Source organism: Sinohyriopsis cumingii, chromosome 8 (assembly GCF_028554795.1).
Source record: "Sinohyriopsis cumingii isolate HCF-2022 chromosome 8, ASM2855479v2, whole genome shotgun sequence".
Taxonomy (NCBI): domain Eukaryota; kingdom Metazoa; phylum Mollusca; class Bivalvia; order Unionida; family Unionidae; genus Sinohyriopsis; species Sinohyriopsis cumingii.
Window position 1 is genome coordinate 13,489,892 of NC_142968.1, and position 21,358 is coordinate 13,511,249.

General features: G+C 37.3%; 1 protein-coding gene across 2 annotated transcripts in view; it reads left to right on the forward strand.

Annotated features, from left to right (window-relative positions):
* LOC149793004 (uncharacterized) overlaps nucleotides 1-21,358 on the forward strand; it is a 67,042-nt gene that overhangs the window by 31,664 nt on the left and 14,020 nt on the right. The window contains exons 6-9 of one of the 2 annotated variants that reach the window (XM_089966873.1): nucleotides 2,999-3,145; nucleotides 7,100-7,270; nucleotides 13,418-13,465; nucleotides 18,281-18,337. In XM_089966873.1, the coding sequence (XP_089822999.1) occupies nucleotides 2,999-3,145; nucleotides 7,100-7,270; nucleotides 13,418-13,465; nucleotides 18,281-18,337 (423 nt within the window). The remainder of the gene's footprint in view (nucleotides 1-2,998; nucleotides 3,146-7,099; nucleotides 7,271-13,417; nucleotides 13,466-18,280; nucleotides 18,338-21,358) is intronic. The other variant, XM_089966874.1, reaches the window with a different exon arrangement.

A 21,358-nucleotide genomic window follows, 5' to 3' on the forward strand; every position in this document is an offset into this window, starting at 1 on the left:
TGTTATGTAAATATTGACAGTTTCCTCCTCCTCTCCTTTTTGTTCTACTTCCACCTTATTTTTGTGACAACGGTGGAATCTCCTCCCTTTAGATAAATTCCTGGCAGCGTCTCTGCATATCTTATATAGTTTTTAATGCTGTGATATAGCTTGGTAAAAAGTAATATCAAGTTGTACAGCAAACATGCATTTTTCAAATGTGGATTAGTATGTACAAATGATTCTTTGTTTTCAGTCATTTTTTTTCTTTTATGTTGAAGTTTTTTCACAGCACATTATGACAGAAAGACACACCACATCACATACTATGCACATTGTATTGACAATAGGCAAATAATGTCACAAATATGAAATAACTTAGTGACATTTTTGTTATATTGTAACCATTGTGGCAATATGTTCTTCGGTTTCTGAATTTTCATATTTAAATTTGTTCTGCTTGTTAGAAAATGTTCCATATAACAGGAGTTCCCTGCTTTTTGTTTTGCTTTTCCATTTTTCTCCTAATTGTTAGGCATTACATCTAGATCCCTTCAAATATCATTCCCAATTCAGTTAGTGGAAAATCCACCAAACATGACATGTTATCGTGGACCAAAAATGGTTTTGCAGTATTGCTGGCTTATAACCATGTCACCATTTTGTGAGGGGCCCCGAGTGGCCGAGTGGTCTAATGCGCTCACTGTTCCGGATCACTGCCATCTCACCTCTGCGTGGGTTCAAGTCCAAGGCTCGGCTAGCGTGGGTACACTTCCCTGGGTTTTCCAGGGTTCTTCCTCCACCAGTTATACTGGCCACCATGTATAACCTATCTTGTGCTGAAAAATGGCGTTAAACCCTAGAACAACAACCATTGTGTGACCTTTGGATTACTGGAGAATAAGCAATCATATACTGGTGTCTTTTTACAATTGTGTGCCAGAACTGGAAGTGGTAAGTCCTTTGCGTTGAAGTTGATAGCAATAGGATCTAAATGCTTACCAAGTAATATATGACCTCTGAAATAAAACAATACAGAGAATCATTTGACAGAGGTGAACACAGTATTTGTAGAAAATATTAAGAGTGCAATGACAAGGGAGGTGAATTCATAAATGGAATGGGGTTCAGCACCAAAACATTCACAATATTGCAGACGCCTATGTTTTCCCCAGTATTGTCATTTTCCCAAATGCACACATGGTGTATCATGATGGCATTATATAGTAACAGCGCTAATGTGAATGTTTCTTGTCAATAAAAACAAATCCCATCTGCCAACTTTACTGATAAAGATGCATAGCTGCCGCTGCCATCCTTAATCTGCATATTTTTGTGGATCATTTCTGGAATCTGACATCTTTGGTATATAAAAACTAGTCTCCATGGGGCATCTTGATTTACAACTTGGGTATATCAATGCCAGTCTCCTCAGGGCATCCGATTCTATACCTTCAGTATATAAATAACATCATCTCAGGGCATCCTGATTCTACAATGTGGGTATATAAATGCCAGTCTCCTCAGGACATCCCATTCTATACCTTGGGTATATAAAAGTCTTCACAGGGCATCCTGATTCTACAACTTAGGTATATCAATGCCAGTCTCCTCAGAGCATCTGATTTTATACCTTGGGTATATAAATAACATCGTCCCAGGGCATCCCGATTCTACAACTTGTGTATATCAATTCCAGTTTCCTCGGTTATCATGATTCTATTCCTTGGATATATGAAAGACAGTCTTCTCAGGGCATTCGATTTCTATACCCTGGGTATATAAATGCCAGCCTTCGTGGGGTATTCTGAATCTATAACCTGGGTATATAAATGACAACCATGATGGGGCATCCTGATTCTATACCATGGGTACATAAATGCCAGCCTTCATGGGGCATCCTGATTGTTTACCCTGGGTATTTAAATGCCAGCCTTTATGGGGCATCCTGATTCTAAAACCTGGGTATTTAAATGCCAGCCTTCATGGGGCATCCTGAATCCAATCCCTGGGTATTTAAATGCCAGCCTTCATGGGGCATCCTCATTGCTTACCTTGGTTACATAAATGCCAGTCTCCTCTGGGCATCCTGATCTATACCCTGGGTATATATATATGTATATATATATATATATATATGTGCGTGTGTGTGTGTGTGCTAGCCATAATGGGCATCCTGATTTTATACCTAGGGTACATAAATGCCAGTATTCTCAGGGCATCCTGATTTTATGCCTTTCCTCTGAGTAGCTTCTTGTGGTTCGGTGGCTTTTTCCAGGGGTTTCCCAGGTTCTTCCTCCACGTGATGCATTTTTGCTTTAAAATTTTGTTAGAATTTGTGCAATTGTGTTTGTTACTTGGCAAAATGCTAACTAGAAAATGGCAGTGTGTTGTAGTTCTTGGTCCAAAACTGAGCAGTTTTGTCTTTGAAAGTGGTGTTATTCCAGTTCAAGAGCACTCGTAGGGAAACTGCATTCTGCCAGTTACTGTGCAAACATGAGTAGTTTTGTCCTCAGATGGAATGTTATTCCAGTTTGATAGATGTCTTGGGGAAACTGCATTCTGCCAGTTACTGTGCAAACAGGAGTAGTTTTGTCCTCAAATGGAATGTTATTCCAGTTTGATAGATGTCTTGGGGAAACTGCATTCTGCCAGTTACTGTGCAAACACGAGTAGTTTTGTCCTCAAATGGAATGTTATTCCAGTTTGATAGATGTCTTGGGGAAACTGCATTCTGCCAGTTACTGTGCAAACACTGATCAGTTTTGTCCTCAAATGTGATGTTATTCCAGCTTGATAGCAGTCATGGGGAAACTGCATTCTGCCTGTCACTATGCAAACACTAGATAGTTTTGTCCAGGAAAGTGTTATTATAGTTCTTAAAATGTCATCACAAGAAAAAAGAAAAACACTGGTTTGGTGCAATTTTTAATAACATAACCATGTACCATCTCTTGCATGAATATTTTATATTATGTGAATTTCATGTGTAATGTTTAATATTTTCTATTTATTTTAGAAAAGGTGTGTGATTTGGGTTTAATGTCTGATTGTGGCCCTAATGAAATATGCACAGAAAAAGAAGGCTCTGCTGGAAACTTTACATGTGTCTGTACAGAAGAATCTCACTGGAATCCAGTAAATGGCTCATGTGAATTGAATTCGGGTAAGATCAATGTTAGTGATAATGTTCATACATAATTGGGATGGTTTCATTTGGTAAGACATGTAGCATTTTGTGGATAAAATATTGGTGCTGCTCATCTTAAGTACTTTTTTTTATAAAACTGAAGTGATCACTGTTAGGGATCACTGCCATTGCACCTCTATCTGCGTGGGTTTGAGTCTTGGATTTGTTCAATGTGGGTATGTGAGAAAGTTTGCCAGTAGCCTCTTGTTGGTCAGTGTTCTTTCCGGGGTTTTCCTGGGTTCTTCCTCCAACATTAATACTGGCCGCCATGCATAGCCTATCATGAGCTGGAAAATAGCATTAAACCCTACAACAACAACAACAAGAACAACAACTTTTTTTTAATACAAACTCCTTCATATAAGGACTTTTTCAAGGATTTTATTTAATTGGTTGTTGTTGTTGTTGTAGGGTTTAACACTATTTTTCAGCACACGATAGGCTATACATGGCGGCCAGTATTAATGGTTGAGGGAGAACCTGGGAAAACCCCAGAAAGAACCACTGACCCACGAGAAGCTACTGGCAAGCTTTCTCACATACCCACATTGGCTGAATCCAAGATTCGAACCCATGCAGACAGAGGTGAGATGGCAGTGATCCGTAACAGAGAGTGCTTTAGACCACTCGGCTACTCGGTAATTGGTAATAACAGAATTAGCAAATTTCAAATGGTTGCCAGCATTAATTTTAATCAAATCTCAACATTTCTTTTATAAATTAATACATTTTGAATATCCTTCTTATTGCTTGGATGGTAACAATGTTTTTTTTTATTATCTAGAATATTCTGCAAACACCAGAGATGAATATATAGCAATAAAATCTTGATTTTTTCTTTAGGGAACCTTGCCTTACCACTGAGGAAATTTTCACTGTTGCCTCGTCTCTTTTTCAGGAATAAAATGATTTCCATATGTTAATTTAAACCTAAAAAGGTGATTTTGCATTCCATCCAATATTAGTATATTTATAAAGTATCAGAATCTAATCTAGTTTGCTATTGGTGTTCTACAAATTCATGTACGAGACCTGCACTAATATGATTGGGGAACATATTTGTAGAAGATAAACATTTTTTCTAGTAAATATGTTTCTTCAATAACACAATCATCATACAAGTACACCTTCCTATCCTACATGCTGTTAAATCCATTATGAGAGCATGCATTTCACTCCAGTAGTAACTAAAATATTCACGGGATTTGGTTCCTACCTCTGTTTCAAGGGGAGATCACTCTAACTCAGTTATGTTGGTAGGTAACTTTTAGCATGGGATGGCTGAATTTGTATGGTAGTAGTATTTCTCCTAAGTTATTATGATCTGGTAAGTATTAGTAAAGAAATTTATTTTACTAGGAAAAATTGATTTTGGTGTGTTTATTCATAATACATTGGAAACCCACTATAATGCGATAATTGGGGTCCAAAACATTGGATTGCGTTAATATCGGGGTCGCGTTAATGTGGGGTTTTACAGTATTTTACTTTTTTCAGAGAACAACTCACGTGTATTCATGTCTAATGTGTATGATGAATAGGGTATCAACACTGTTTACTATCGTGCCATCATGGCATGCAGTTCATCTATAATGCATGTAATTCCATTGAAAAATTGCACACATATTTACAATGTTTAATAATTTTTTTCCCAGATCATTGTATCTGAATTCAACGTCTAATATACAACAAGAACAAGAGTATCAACACTGTTTACTTGCCGTCTGATATCGTACCGTCGGGGCTTGCAGTTAATCCATAATATATGTAATTCCATTGCCAAAATTGCATACATATTTAAACTATTCAGTAATTTTGTCACACATTATGTGTCTGAATTCAATGGGAAAAATTAACTGCAAAATTAGGTTAAGAAAGACGAAGCACGTGTACGGTTCATTACATTCCAGGGTCTATGAACGGTGTCTGTACACATTTCATTCTGCTAAAATTTTCTTATATGCATTTCCGTGTACATTTATCCATTGCAAATTTCCAATAATTAACGCTTGTACACCTATTCATTTGAACGACTACAGCAAGAATAATTAACAAGCAACACATGCTTTCAGTGTGCATATAACTTTTACTTCAGATTTTGTGAATATCGAAAAAAATGTGAAAACTGCTATACTAATTACTGCGCAAAGTGCAGAGAACGACTTGCGTTTGTGAACTTGCTTTTCCATAGCAGTAAAATATTTTTATAAAAAATAGGAAATTAATAACGAGTTCATAAACAAACACCATGCCATTGTAAAACCTGAGAACTAAGTGCAGTAGGCCTGCGATGGTCACGAGTCACGTTTATAAAAAAAATTTAAGCTGAAGGCATGTACAATTTCATACCCGTTCAATTTCCACCTAATAAAGACGACATTATTTACTGATCAACTGATTGTGTCTAATAACACCGCCAAGCACAGCAAACATCTTGGCAGCTTTCATTTTTTTTATGTTTATTAAATTGTGAGAATTTTTATCAACCACCGCATTGTCTGCTGCTTAGTTGTGTATGCACTTAAAGAAGAAACATGTCAGCTATTGTTTGAGCAATGATTGTATACAGAATTAATTGAAGACAATCACATAAACGACTTACTGGCTTTACTCATGGATCAGTAATAGGTAACATTTCCGATAATGTTTATTTTGGCACAACACTTCAAGAACCTGGTGAAATTGTTAAATTTCAGAAGCCAAGCCACGATCATATTCGATTCAAATTTATACGTGAACTCTTCCCCAAAATGATAATAAACATTTTACACACTCTTTCTCATACTTTAAAAAAAGTATTTTTCCGGGTACAAGAAAAATACATGTACATGTATTCAAAATTTCAGGAACCACGCCACGATCATATTATATTCAAATTCATACACGATCTCTTCCCCAAAATGATAATAAATTTTTTTTGAGCAAAGTGCAGAGAACAAATTGCATTTGTGAACTTGCTTTTCCACAACAGTAAAATATTTTTTATAAAAAATAGGAAATTAATAACGAGTTCATAAGAAAACCCCATACACATGTAAAACCCGATAACTAAGTGCAGTAGGCCTGCAATGGTCACGAGTCAATTTTATAAAAAAGATTACAGTTGAACTCATGTAAAATTTCATACCCTTTCAATTTCCAGCCAATAAAGCGGACATTATTTACTGGTCAACTGATTGTGTCTAATAACACCACCAAGCACAGCAAACATCTTGGCGGCTTTTGTTTTTTTTGATGTTTATTAAACTATGAGGATCTTTTATCAACCACTGTATTGTCTGCTGCTTGGTTGTGTATGCAGTTACAGAAGAAACACATGTTAGCTATTGTTTGAGCAATGATTGTATACAGAATTAATTGAAGACAATCACAATGACGACTTACTGACTTTACTCATGGACCAGTAATAAGTAACATTTCCAATAATGTTTTATTTTGGCATAACACTTCAAGAACCTGGTGAAATTGTTAAATTTCAGAAGCTACACCACGATCGTATTATATTAAAATTCATATGTGAACTCTTCCCCAAAATGATAATAAACGTTTTACACACTATTTCTTGAACTTAAAAAAATGTTCTTTCCCAGTACGAGAAAAATACACATACATGTATTTAATATTTCAGGAACCACACCAAGATCATATTAAATTCGAATTCATACACAATCCCTTCCCCATAATGATAATAAATTGTTATACACTATTTCATGTACTTTGAACAAAATATATTTTTTCATGTGCGAATGAATATACAAAATTTCGGGAGCCACGCCACGACCGCATTATATCCGAATTCACATTATAGCGGGGCGTGTTATAGCGGGGTTCCACTGTATATATATAAGTACCATTCCTTGCATGAATATTCTCTTCATATATTTCATATGAATTTCAGGTGCAATATATAGTTTCTATTCTTTATTTTAGGGTCCTTTGGAAAGGGTTGTGAATTGGGCTTAACATCTAATTGTGGTCCTAATGAGATGTGCCAAGAAAAACAAGGACCTGGAAGGAATGGGGTGTGCCTCTGTCAGGATGGGTATCACCATAATCCAGAAAATAACTTATGTGAAGTGAATCAACATATAATCAATATCGGTAGGAGCAATGTTAGTTAAAATTTTCTTACACAAGTCACTAAACATTCTTTTTCAGTTTGAGAAATTTTTAATGTCTTTTTTATTACTTGATTGGTGACAATGATTTTTTTTTCACAGAAAGTGAAACAGAGGCCAAAATATTTGGATCTTCAAACCTCTTGGATTGAAAGGTTTGCTCTGGGAAATTTTTGAACATACATAGTCTTTAAACTGAAGTACAGTAACATTTGGTGACATTGTAAAATTAATTGAATGTACTTGAAATTTTGGCATGGAAATGATCATCATTGCGTTTATTATAGTCACCCCATTGCAATACTAACCCCATTGCAATACATATTTCATCATAAAATATTCTGCATTACTTCACCTCTTTAATTCTCATAATTTTGTGATTGTTTAATTTTGTCGTTCTTTTTCAAAACGAATTACCCAGTTATGCTGTATTAGGAGTTCATCCAATACCTCACAAATCCAATCCTTTGAATCAAAGCTGACAAAATGTTCACCGTGTCTTTTGGCTTGGTTAAGTAACACTGAATTCTGAAAAGACGGTGTCTCCCCATATTGGTTCCAAACCCTGTTAGTTTTCCGTTACAACTTCAACTTATGATTGAAAGCACACTCAATCATGAGACTTGCTTGTTCCTTTTCATCTGTTGAGCAATTCTTTTGGGTTTTACTCACATAAGGGATGTATGCACCATCTATTTTTCTTCTGTGTCATAGAGAAAAAATGGTACTTAAGTTGTTTGACTTCACTGTATAAGATTGTCATGATCATAATAACTGCATTTGGCTTATAGTAATTTAACTGTAAGATTTATGTCAGGTACAGTTGTTATTGTATGTTGTAAAGTTTTGCATCTGATTTCCATGGGCATGATTTATGGGGTTCAATTCCGGCCATACATACAACATATGTTCATGATGGTCTAATGATGTATAGGCAACTATCACTACCGAACAACTATCATAAGTGAATGAGAGAAGTTACAACATAAATGAATAAGAATGTATTATGCCATTAGCATTGATGTCATTGCTGTCTACATTGCACCAAACAAAACTTATCGTGGTAAACTGGCCCACCTGTATGAGTATTAGGTATAGCATCAACGCTGGCACACCCTGGCATTAACAACAGATATCCTAACCATGATGACCTGTGTGGGATCTCAGATGCCAATATGGACCACACCAGCTATGACACAACCTTAAGTCTTCAGTTTCCTTGACCAGGTATGGTGATATATTTTCCATTTTCCTGGTACACCCAGGCCCAACTTCAAGACATAGACTGTGCCCAACATCCAGTCATACCAGCTGGAATTCAGCAGCATTGTATTGCCAGCACTGGAATTGGTGAACTCTCTCATGCAACTCATCACTAGATGTCTGTACATATCACAGAGTGGCACCAAACAGACCCATATGGTGGCACCTCGTTCCTTGACACTTGGTACCAGTACTGATTCATTGATGATACGTGTAATAGGCCTGGAGGTACAATATGGTTGTACTACCAGCCTTGTCCAGTGGTTCCACACAACCTGTCTCAATATGGTTGTACTACCAGCCTTGTCCAGTGGTTCCACACAACCTGTCTCAATATGGTTGTACTACCAGCCTTGTCCAGTGGTTCCACACAACCTGTCTCAATATGGTTGTACTACCAGCCTTGTCCAGTGGTTCCACACAACCTGTCTCAATATGGTTGTACTACCAGCCTTGTCCAGTGGTTCCACACAACCTGTTTTGCATGCTCAGTTGAAGCTTCTCAATTATTTCACTCTACCATGTTGGAAGATTCATACTTAGTTGCACCTTCTTCCTTTCTCAGTCCAACAATGTCCAGAGAAGACTTGGCATTCATTGCATCAGTTGAAGCGGTGTTACAACTTTTACTGCCAGAGTTTGGTCTGTCTCCACTTCCTGGATCCATCAATCTAATGGTCAACAAAGACCAGCCATTTTCCAGTGTGGTTAAGTTTCTGATATGTTAGAGGCAATTCAAGACCCAAACAACATCAGGTCTATCTATTTGCATTGACAATTCCAGTTAGGTTTCAACCCAGTTTTCTGCAAGGCATACACACTGATTTTTCACACTGAAATCACAGCAATGTTGTGAGTCTGGGAATGTTAAAACCTTCGTTACATCAGAAGTCCTTTCTTGATGCTCAGCAGCTAGTTTGTAATGACATATCAACAGGCTTGAATTTGTCTTGATGTCTACTTTTCAGCTGTTTAAATACGGTCAGACCCTTCTGTCAAGACACTCACTGACCATCAGTGCTAAATACTCCTTTTCTCCATCCAAGAATTCGGTCAGGTTAAACCAATCAGGAGTGCTCATTAAACATCAGGTCATAGTAAATACGTTATAGTCATGGTAGGATGTGCTGTCTCAAAAGACCTGTGAAAATCATTTTGCATCAGATACATTGGTCAGCTTATTTTGGACCTATTTGCAGTGAGGTGGACTGCAAAGCTCCAGACCTTTGTCTTTCCAATTCCAGGTCCAAAAGCCTGGACAGTTAATGCTGTTTCCCTGGATTGGAACAGCCTAGATGCATATACATTTTCCCCACAAAGTCAGACTGTGAAGAATGAAATAGCCATCATATCCTTATTGCTTGCCCCATATGGGACAATGATCGAATGGGACAGTGATCAAATGGGACAATGATCAAATGGGACAATGATAGGTCTGATGAGCTTGAACAACTGCAAATGCAGATTTTGCATCTGAACACAGAGATATTAAGCCTGTGTGCCTGGCTCATATCAAACCTGCTGCTAGAAAGAAATGGCTTTTAGAACTAGTGGTGGACAGAATTGCTTAGGCAAGAAGGCCCACTACTTTAAAAGCCAGTTACAGAATATGGAGAATGTTCTTCCAGTGTTGGAAATGAATCTCTTCCTTCCATGGGTTTTGATGTAGTTGAATACAGCTAGAGCAACCATGGCAGAATCAGTAAGTTGAATGCTTTGTCTGTCAACCTGAACTATCTGCAGTTCTGCCATGTTGGTTTGATTTTGCTCATTAGGGCCCAGCTTGCACTGTCACGAGTTCAATTTGTCTCAAAATGGCTGTATCTTTGGACCCTTCATTCTAAGGGCATCAACAGGATCCTGTCAGGTAACTGTCATTAGATCACTGGTGAACAGAGGCACTAATTTGTTCATTTTACTAGGAAATGGAAGGGATGATGTTAAGGCTTTGTCTTCTTGGATATGCTGGGTTATTTGACTGGGAACCAAAAATGAGGTTCTTAAATATACAAGCCACTAGTCTAGCATCTGAGTACAACTACTGCAGACCTGCTAACCCTACTGTACAAATCTGGAGAATCCCGATTTTTGGACCTTTCTCCCGATTCCTTGATTTTTAAGAAAAAATCTCGATTTTTCTCCTCAAGAAAATAAAAAAATCCGTATTTTTTAAAAACAAAAACATCATTTTCCATTTTCCTGTTTCTGTGTCACGTTTTTCTGTGTCTGGTATGTTTCTTAGTACTTTACCATATCCAGCTTAATTTCCGGTTTTCATCCGCCAATACAAAGAGATTATCTCACAGTATCATTCTCTTTATCCGACCCCATCAGCAAATCACAGCAACATACTGGATAAGTTTCTCAGCAAGAAGCGGAAAAGGAAGTAACTGATGAATTTTCACCAGCCAAGAAAACAAAATGGGATAAGAAATATAGGAGTGATTGGGAGAAGCAGTTTGCTTTCATTCATCCGTTGACTCGTGGGGCCTATCATGCATTCTGCCAGTGTTGCCCACAGCATCTTTCAACATGATGTGGTTGTTTATATGACATTAATAAACACAGTGCAAGCATTGCAGATGTGTCTAATTAATCTGTAGTATCGTTCAAGGACCTGGCCTTTTTCTACAGCCAAATGGAAGGATTTGGCACTGATGATCTGCATAGAGAGTTTCAGCTTCACCAGATCTACAATTCAGATGCAGAATTGAATGTGGAAAGAGCAGATCATAAGTGGATTGCCCTCAGGAAAAAAAAAGGATGGATCTGGCCAACTCTTGGGAGAGTAATGCTATCAATACTTTCAATACCGCACAGCAACAGCAATGCTGAGAGAGCATTCTCAATGATCAGAAGAAAACAGAACTAGCCAAAGATCCAGCCTGTCAGCATCAACCCTTGAAGCTAGTCTTTTTAGGTAATTTGGCACGCAAGAACAAATAAATGATGAACTTTTGCAGAAATGCAACTCTGCAACATACAATGGACTGAAATAACAAAAGTAGACATCTTTATCATGATATATACACCTTACTCTTGTACCTCATGATTTTTTACCCTGCCTCCTGATTTTTAATGGTGATTTTCCTGATTTTGATTATTTCAATGTTGGCTGGTCTACTGGTGACATTCTTTTGCATTCATGTCCTCGACCTGTCATCCTAAGGGGCTGACTTTAACAGGTGTTTTATTCTGCTAATTCCAGATTTGCTGGATTGAAACTTTATTCTCCAAATCACATCCATGCATAAACAATATGATAAATGTAGCCCATATGACACGACTTGAATCTGTGCATGTACATTAGGAGACCAGAGGTAAGCCCAGCTTTTGGGTAAGTGAATATAACTCATTACTCTTTAAATTGTTCACCCATTGTACTTTGATTTGGAAATGTATTTGAAGAGGTTTTAGAGTAAATTATTTTGTTGATTAGACTTGCCACATCATTATATGGGCACACCCTCGTGTAGTTACATTTCTAGAAGGATGTGCAAATCCACACCAGTAGTAAGGTGGCGCTCTCTGCATAGGGTTAGGATTTTAAAGAAAAAGAATTTCCCGGCTTTCCTCACTGGTTATACTGACTATTTGAAAAAGACCTTGTATATCTTAGGTATAATGCAAAGAACCTTTAATTCCCATTATTTTGGTGTATGGTTGATGGGTGTACTATGGGTTATAGAGTATACAGCTTGGCCTTACTTCAAAAAAGTGCTAGCTCTACTTGGTCACTTTCACTTCCTGAACTTCAGAGGTAAATTGTATAAAAAAGAGCCGATAACTTTTTTTACATTTTATATATTTGGTAATTCATTCATTGCACTTTCAGAAGCTGGTATTGTCTTGTCTGGCAAAATTCATTTTCCCTATTTTAATAGCTGCTATGTATAGTGTACTTTAGACTAATTCAGGCTGATTTTTTAACACAAGGGAGCAGTCATTTTAGTTAGCAGTGTGCTTAAATCATGTAAAATTTCCAAAAGTACAATATCCAAAAGAAATATCATCCACATTACATTAATGTAGCATAGAGGTATGCCAACATTCTCTCCATTGTGCATGTTTTAAATGCGAACTACTTCACCTTACATACGTCACTCTCTCAAAAGTACATATTATCTGGTGAGCGCCCCCAACTGATGATTCATGGGATTCGATTTCAAACAGAAGGGAGACCACTCTTACTTGACTACTACCTTGGCAAGTAAATTACTTTTTGCACTTTATATTGCTAAAATAAAAATAAGCCGAATGATATAGAAAATGTCTTTTCAGCTTGGGTAGAGGTAGTGCATGTACTCCTAATGTATTATGATCAGGTAAGTATTTATCAAAGAACATGTTTTGCTTTAAAAATTGTTATTTCTGTTATTTTTGTTTTGTACGTCTGATACATTTCAAGAGTAACGAGAGAGCAGTCTGCAGTATATTCTGTCTGGAATATATTCTGTTAGATGCTAAGAGAGCGAGCATGGCAGACTATTGTTTCATGTATTTAAAATGTAAGGTTTTGAAAGTAAACTATTTAAATGTTATTGGGAGAATAAATTTACGTATGAAAGCATGGTCGCAATTTACTCGTATATCCAAAGAAAGGATTTTTTTTAGCAAAGATATAAGTCCGTGTTTTGATTTACAGTGTTCACTTTACTTTTGGAGTTGAATAAATACTCTATCAGGTTCATCATGCAAAAAATGTTTATTTGGCAAGGTGTTGTTTTTCTTTTTTTAAATATACCCTCACCACACCTCCCCAGCACGCCATTTCAATATTAAATGAAGTGGGCATGTACTGTTATTGGTTACTTTATTGGTAACCTCGTATCAATAATTGACCATGATTGTGTTTTTTGTCTCTCAGTGACAGCAGCCAGCACGCAGGGACAAACAGCAGCATCTGGATTCCAAGGTGAGGGGCAGTTTGTCAGTTGATTGAATTGTCTCGTCTTCTTTAGACTTTAGTTACAAGAGTTTTCCCTTTGGTTTCATATTTGTTCCTATCATTTTAAGTACGCAAGCCATATATAATCCTTATCCATATTATTTGTACACCAACAAATCAAGGTCATTTTCTTTGGCTTGAATAATACATGTGAGGTTATAGGTATTTGGCTCTAGTGGTTGTATTTTGTCTGTACATTAGCACAAGTTTGTTGTAAATTAAAATATTTTTAGGATTACAATGAAACTTTGCACACACTTTCATCCCAACTTTTAGTTTGGCCTCCCCCCCCCCCCGAAAAAATGGTGCAGATCTGACATACAGAATGGGTGTTTTGGCAGCTGTTTGGAAAATCTGTTTATTGCTACCCTGTCTGAGCAAAATATTATATCAGCATAGAGTTACACCAGGAGACATCTTATAATGGTCCGAAATAAATATTTTTTCCGAATAAATGTCCAGTATGGCCACAATTGCTGTCATCTACAGAGTCCTAATATCACTGCTTCAGGATGGATGGTGTTATTTATAGTTAATTTAATTGTTTTTCTGTTTGTTTTAAAATTTTTTATTTCATTACATGTTATTGTAATGTAACATTGCTTGCTGGACTTGACCTTGTCCAAAGCTGAGTTCATTTATACTTGACATGATTGACATTTTTCATTTTATTTATTTCATTTATGTAAAGAACTAATAATAGCTTCATTATTCTCTATGTGTATGGGCTTATTTACTTAATTATTATTCAGGTAAACAGTTGGGTCGGGGTTTTGGAGATTTCTAATTGAATTTTATAGGCTATTGTGTTGTAAATACACAAGGCTCATTAGATCATTCTAGAAGGTTATTTTCCATTGGGTAATGGTTGTTTTTAGAAAATACTAATTTTGACCCGAGGTCAAGTAAAGAACTGTATTATCTTGTGAGGATTTTACCAGTCGTGCTTTAACATCTAGCACTTTAAGTTGATTTAACTTGGGATCAGTTTGGGATGAATTTTATTTTCTTCAAATTATTGAATTCAAGTGATTATTTTCTCTGGAAATAAAAAAGTGCCCTGATAAAATTCTTGGTTACAGACATTCTTTGAAATTTATACTGAATTCAAACCCGGAATAATATTTCTATGATTCAACAAGAAACTCTTGACACATCAGCACTTTGCAGACCATAACAGAAATGTCATCACCTTCACATATGGATCACTATTGGACTAGAACTAAGTTTTACTCAGGACTTTTTATTGCTAGGACATGTATATTTAATTCTTGGATTATTTTTGGATTTAATTTGCAATACCGCAAGTTATTTTTTTCTCATTTTTCACTTTTGTATTATAGGGAAATAAATTATTTGTTAAATTTTACAAAGCTTGTTGTCTTCACTCTTTTCTGTTACTTATTTTAAGAGCACAGACTTGTATGAGATGGCTGTATCAAGATGGGTTTTTTTACCACAAGACTTCACAGTGGGAGCCTTCTTGAAATTCTTTTTAACAATTGTTCTAGTTGGTCCTTGCAGATAGCAGATTTAAGCTCTTGAAGTCAGCCCCAAGACCATGAATCTATGTCTGGCTGTCAGCCATTATACCATGAATCCATGTCTGGCAGTCAGCCCATAGACCATGAATCCAGGTCTGGCAGTCAGCTCTTAGACCATAAATCCAGGTCTGGCAGTCAGCTCTTAGATCATGAATCCAGGTCTGGCAGTCAGCTCTTAGACCATGAATCCAGGTCTGGCCATCAGCCCTTAGACTGTGAATCCAGGTCTGACAGAGAGCCCCTTAGAACAATGAATCCAGGTCTGGCAATCAGCCTAAAGACCATGAATCCAGGTCTGGCAGTCTTCCCTTAGCCCATAAATCCAATTCTGACCATCAACCCTTTGACCATGAATCCAGGTCTGGCAATCAGCCCATACACCATGAATCCAGGACTGGCAGTCAGCCCTCAGACCATGAATCCAGGTCTGGCAGTCAGCCCATACACCATGAATCCAGGTCTGTCAGTCAGCCCTTAGACCATGAATCCAGGTCTGGCAGTCAGCCCTTACACCATGAATCCAGGTCTGGCAGTCAGCTCTTAGACCATGAATCCAGGTCTGGCAGTCAGCCCTTAGACCATGAATCCATGTCTGGCAGTCAGCCGTTAGCCCATGAATCCAGGTCTGGCAGTCAGCCCTTGGTCAATGAATCCAGGTCTAACCATCAACCCTTAGACCATGAATCAGGTCTGCCAATTAGCCCAAAGAAGATGAATCTAGGTCTAACAGTTAGCCTTTAGACCATGAATCCAGGTCTGGCTGGCAGCCCATAGACCATGAATTCAGGTCTGTCAGTCAGCCCTTAGCCCATAAATCCAGGTCTGACCATCAACCCTTAGACCATGAATCCAGGTCTGGCAATCAGCCCAAAGACCATGAATCTAAGTCTGCCAGTCAGTCCTTAGACCATGAATCCAGGTCTGGCAGTCAGCCCATAGGCCATGAATCCATGCCTGGCAGTCAGCTTCTACCTACAGCATTAGTCCTAAGGTGTATGACATCTGCCCAGATATTTGTTTTGTTTACTTTCAACATAAATGGCAATGTGTCATGTGTCCCCCAGTCAACTGGAAGATGAAATAGAGGCCAAATTTTCAGGAGTATCTCACGCACATGATAGCCCATATGCCACTTTTCTACAAATTGAGATCTGATTGCTCTAGTTGGACTGTACTTACCCTGATGTCATTCTCTAATGGAATCAAATTCCGACACGAGCAGATTGATGCATTTTCAAGTTCTAGTGACCAATATTTCAGATGGTTGAATTGGTAGCCAAGGAATTTCTAAGTCCATTGAAATTGGAATATATCATTAATGAAAAGAAAAAAAATACCACCATGTCAGCCAGTTCTGCGTGTCGGGTAATTCTGTGCAACAATACGTCATTTCTATAAACATTGGATCAGATGTTATTTTAGGTAAAAAATCCATTTCATATCAAGAAAGAATGATTGCACTTTAATTAAGAAAAGTGATATTCATTAATTGTACAAAAATATCCCACATTTCAACTTGAAATGCATATGAAAATGTGAATTCTAAATGCCAACATGAAGACCCACTCCTTGACCTTCTTGAACCTGTGACCAAGAAAATCCTATTTACTATGTGTCTTTTAGAATCATACAAATAAAGGCATTATTTAATAGACGGAAATGTTTACCTGAAAAAATTCTGCATCTAAATCCAAGTTTACAATTTTGCAAGAAGTTGTCCCACACATACAGAATCATCCGCTACCCAATGTGTCAACTTGTTGCAAGAATGGGATTCTCAAGAAATTCCCTGGTGTATAGTTTTTTCTGAATTCTTTAGCAATTTTTCCCTATAAACAAGACATTGTAAACGATAACATACCTATTCATTGTTGTTTCTTTTCCACGAAATAGCGTCTTTTTTCTAAAATGTTGAACTTTACTTATTTTTTACAAGATCAGTTTAGTTTGAATAATATCTCTTGCCATTTATTGGCAATGTTATGTTGAATTTTGTAAAACTAGCTATAAACCTGACCTAATTACTCGACTGAACTGCTGACAGAAACAGTCCAAAGTAATGTATTTCATTTGTATAGCCTGATGGATAAACATTACATCTTTTCAATGCTGTGTGCAGAATAGACCAACATATCTCAAGTCATGAAAACACAGAGGTTGTATCCCATGCGTCCAAATTTAATATTATTTTGAACAGAATATTCTGGTGACAATTGCCTCTTTTCAAATGGTAAGCATTGCAGTATTTTATTTTCATTAATCGGTTGAATTCTTTATGCGTTTTGCTTCAGTATTGGTGACAGAAATGTTAGGTGCACAGAAATGTCCGACAGCATTGTACTCATGTTGATGACAGCAAATAGATAGGTTGCTAAGGAAACTTATCCCTCCTTTGACCAGCTTTGGCATTCCTCAAATACCATTGCATTTCAACCAACTGAAATGTATGTCAACAAAACTTGGAAACGTGTCGATTTGCTTGTGTCAGAATTTGATTCCATCAGGAAAGGACATCAGAGGAAGTATAGTCTGAATTTGTGGAAGAGTGTCTATATAGATTGCCACGTTTGTGAGATATTCCTGAAAATTTGGGAACAAACTACACAACACTTCATTTTGGAAGTAAGACATCTACCCAAACAACATAAATATCAGGTAGACATCTTGTACTGTAGGACTACCTACACCATATACCACCAGGACAGGATATGGTAATATTGTCTTTCCAGTACATACTAAAAACACAGCATCCAGCACACAATCATGCCTTGTTCAGCCATTGGCACACCACTCTGGTGGCCCTGTGGTTAGAGCATCCACCTCGGATGCAGGAGGTTGCAGGTTTGAACCCCGACTGAGTCATACCAAAGACTTATAAAAATTATACTAGCATTGGCCTTGCTCAACAATTAAGAGGTTAGTGTTAGGACTGGTCAGCCTGGTGTCAGGATAATGTGACTTGGTGGGACATGCAGCTACATGTCTATGGCATGATGCCCCAGTGCTAGACATCACTATAAGCTGTCACACTGCAGACGTTGAAGTGATATGACTGAGAAATTGTTAAAGCTTCATTAAAAATCCGGAACACACACACATCCAGCCATTCGCTGTCACAGATGTCCAAAATAATCACCAGCTTTGTGGAATCATTAACCAAATATATTTATAAATTTGGCATATAGTGAGTAGTATTCCTTTATTAGTGACCTCATGTCGGTATTTTTTCATATTGTAGGGTCCTCAGTGATCGCAGCAACCCAGCGAGTGCAGACAGCCTCATCTGTATTTCAAGGTGAAGAGCAGCTTTTCTGTCGATTTAGTTCTTTCCAATTTTTCTATTTGATTTTGTCAGGAAGATTTTCACCTTCATCCACATTGTCTAGGTTACAGTTGCTCCTTTTTTTAATAATACATACATGTAAGTTGACAGTTTACATACATGTAAGTTGACAGTTTCATACATGTAAGTTGACAGTTTACATACATGTAAGTTGACAGTTGACATACATGTAAGTTGACAGTTTCATAGGCCAGAATAGGATGGCCCAATGTCTTTCATTGGTTGTCTGACTGGCTGTTAGCACAAGTTGTCGTTACTCCTTCTGCTTGGAACATTGCCATGAAATATTACACACATTCATCTAAGGTCTGTTTGTAGTGGAAATGGTGAAGCTTGGGCATCCAGTATGGCTGTCACAGCAGCCTTTTTTGAAATTATTTGCTCTTATTCTCCTGAATAAATGGTCATATCAGGCTGTGGTTTTGATTGAATGGTCACATTAGAGTGGTTTTCACTGAAAGATTTTTTAAATAATGTCTAGTTGTTCTAATGGTGCTGATCTGGCTACTCCTACTCCTCCTGAATGGAGAGTCTTATCAACATGGGCTTTCCACTGAAAGACTTCTTATGGTGTCTTGGGTTAAAAAAAAAATTGTGCTGATTTGGGCAGATGGCTAAATGAATCCTACATATCAGACACATATGCCATCTGCCTGGAAAATACCCCATTTGCCTGGAAAATACCTCATCTGCCTGGAAAATACCCTAGTGGTCAACTTGAAAATCTTATCATTACTCCTCTAAGATGGAAAGTCATGTTAACGTTGTGTTTTCTCCAGAAGACTTTTTATAATGTCTAGTTGATATAGGTGAAACTTGTGCTGATCTGACAGTTGGCAACCATGGCAGCCATCTTGAAAATCTTGTTGTTGCTACTCTTTCTAAATGGAAAATCATATTAGCTTTCACCAGAAGACTGATTATGAAATCTGGTTGGTCAAGAATGAAAATGGCCCCAATTGGACCTTAGATATGGCTGCTTCAAAGAATATATTGCAATGAAATTTTTAAAAAGTCTTGTTACTAATTTTCCTGAATGAATGGTAATATCAACATCAGGTTTCAACGCAAAGTATTATCTGGTATAGATTTTCCTGAATGAAAATGGTGCTGATCTTTCAGTCAATATGGCTGCCACAGTGGCTAAATTGACAATCTTATTGCTTAAAAATATTGAGATGGTTTCAACACTTATTTGCTAGAAAGAACAGATGGTCTCACCTTGAGTTCCTGTAGACTCATAGCACATTAGTCCCATCATGGGACTCTTGCTTCTCCTTTGAATAAATTCCCTGATCACAGTAACATTAGAAAAGAAACTTTGCTACATTTCAATCCAGCAATTATGGAAAGATGGAAAATTTTGCAACTGTTTCATCTATATACCTTGTAGAAAATGGGAAGAATCTCTTCCTATTACCTACCCGCATCATTGCTAGGTGATTGTCTTTATTTACTCAGTTTTAGCCTTTGTACATCATATCCATTCCTGTCATAAAGTCCAAGTTATGTCATATGGATTATTGACCATCCATTAACAAAGTCAGTAAAGTATTGTGTAAAGATTATTGCTACAATCATTACTTTGAAAAAAATTCGCATAAATATCAAGACAAAGTTGTGAGCTTTGTCATTTCTCTGACCTTTTGTTCCAACACAGACTCATTGTTGCATGTTGTTGGCTTGGGTTTTTCCACAAAGTGCATGTATTTGCTCTTGTTTAGGTTGTTATTTTATGATCATTTTAGGTTTTATTCATTTCAGAAAAATAGTGATGATGAAAAGCACGAAGTGAAATATTTTTAGTCAGCAAAGACACGTGTCTCTCTTGCACTTCGTGTTTTTCCACTGTTCTTGTTTAAATATAAACACTTTCAGGTTGTTATTTCTGATATTTGATTGTTCTTGTTGTTTCAGGTTATACAGTGACTATGATATGTGAAAACATGTGATTAGTGTCTCTCTTGCACATCAACACTTTTAGGTTATTGCCAATTATTTTCTTGTTATCATTCTAGTTTGGCAGCCCAATGGTTGTTAGCTTCCCTGCATGTTAGAGTATACTACTAAACATTTGTCATGGAATCATCCCATGAATAACCTACTCAAAATTCCAGTTCATATTAACCTAAATATGCATGTATTCATTTATATGTGTTTGTATATGCATATGTATGTATGTCTTTATGTGTGTATATGTTTATATGTCTCGTCACATGTATTCATAGTGGTTTATAAAAAGCATGTACGAGTATGGCCTTAGGCACATGGGGTATTTTCCAGGCAGATGGGGTATTTTTCAGGCAGATGAGGTATTTTCCAGGCAAATGGGGTATTTTCCAGGCAGATGGGGTATTTTCCAGGCAGATGGCATATGTGTCTGATATGCAGGATTCATTTAGCCATCTGCCCAGTCCATATGATGCTGTTCTGGCTGCTGACCAACTAGTCCAGCTATCTGTTGGGCTGTACTACACAATCAGGTATTGGTAATCCATCATGTATACTGGCTGGCCACAACATGGTTAGGAGGATCTGTACAGGAATCCAATTAGCCAATCCATATGGTTTGCCACATGGACCAACCAGCAGGACAAACCATGACTCTTGCCTAGCTGCAGATGCAACCATGCCACAGTTGTTTATGTCTTACAGATTGGGGAGATACCAGCCCATTCACAGACTGGTTATTCATGCAATATCTGTTGGTTACGAGGAGTAGTGCTTGATGAGGTCAACCTCATAGTGAGTGTGGGCATCACCTCTGTCAAATAGCATACTCTTGCCTAATAATGGAACCTATGGAGTTTCATGTTTATAGCAGCTGTGAAAGAAATTTACCAAGTTTGGCTAATCTCTGGGTGCCCAACTCTACCATTGGTGAACGAAGCCTAAAAAGTGAAGGTTTTGGCTGGCTTTGAAGATGAGGACAGACATCCCTTTTTCTATCTTCTACTGCAAACATCAGAGAGA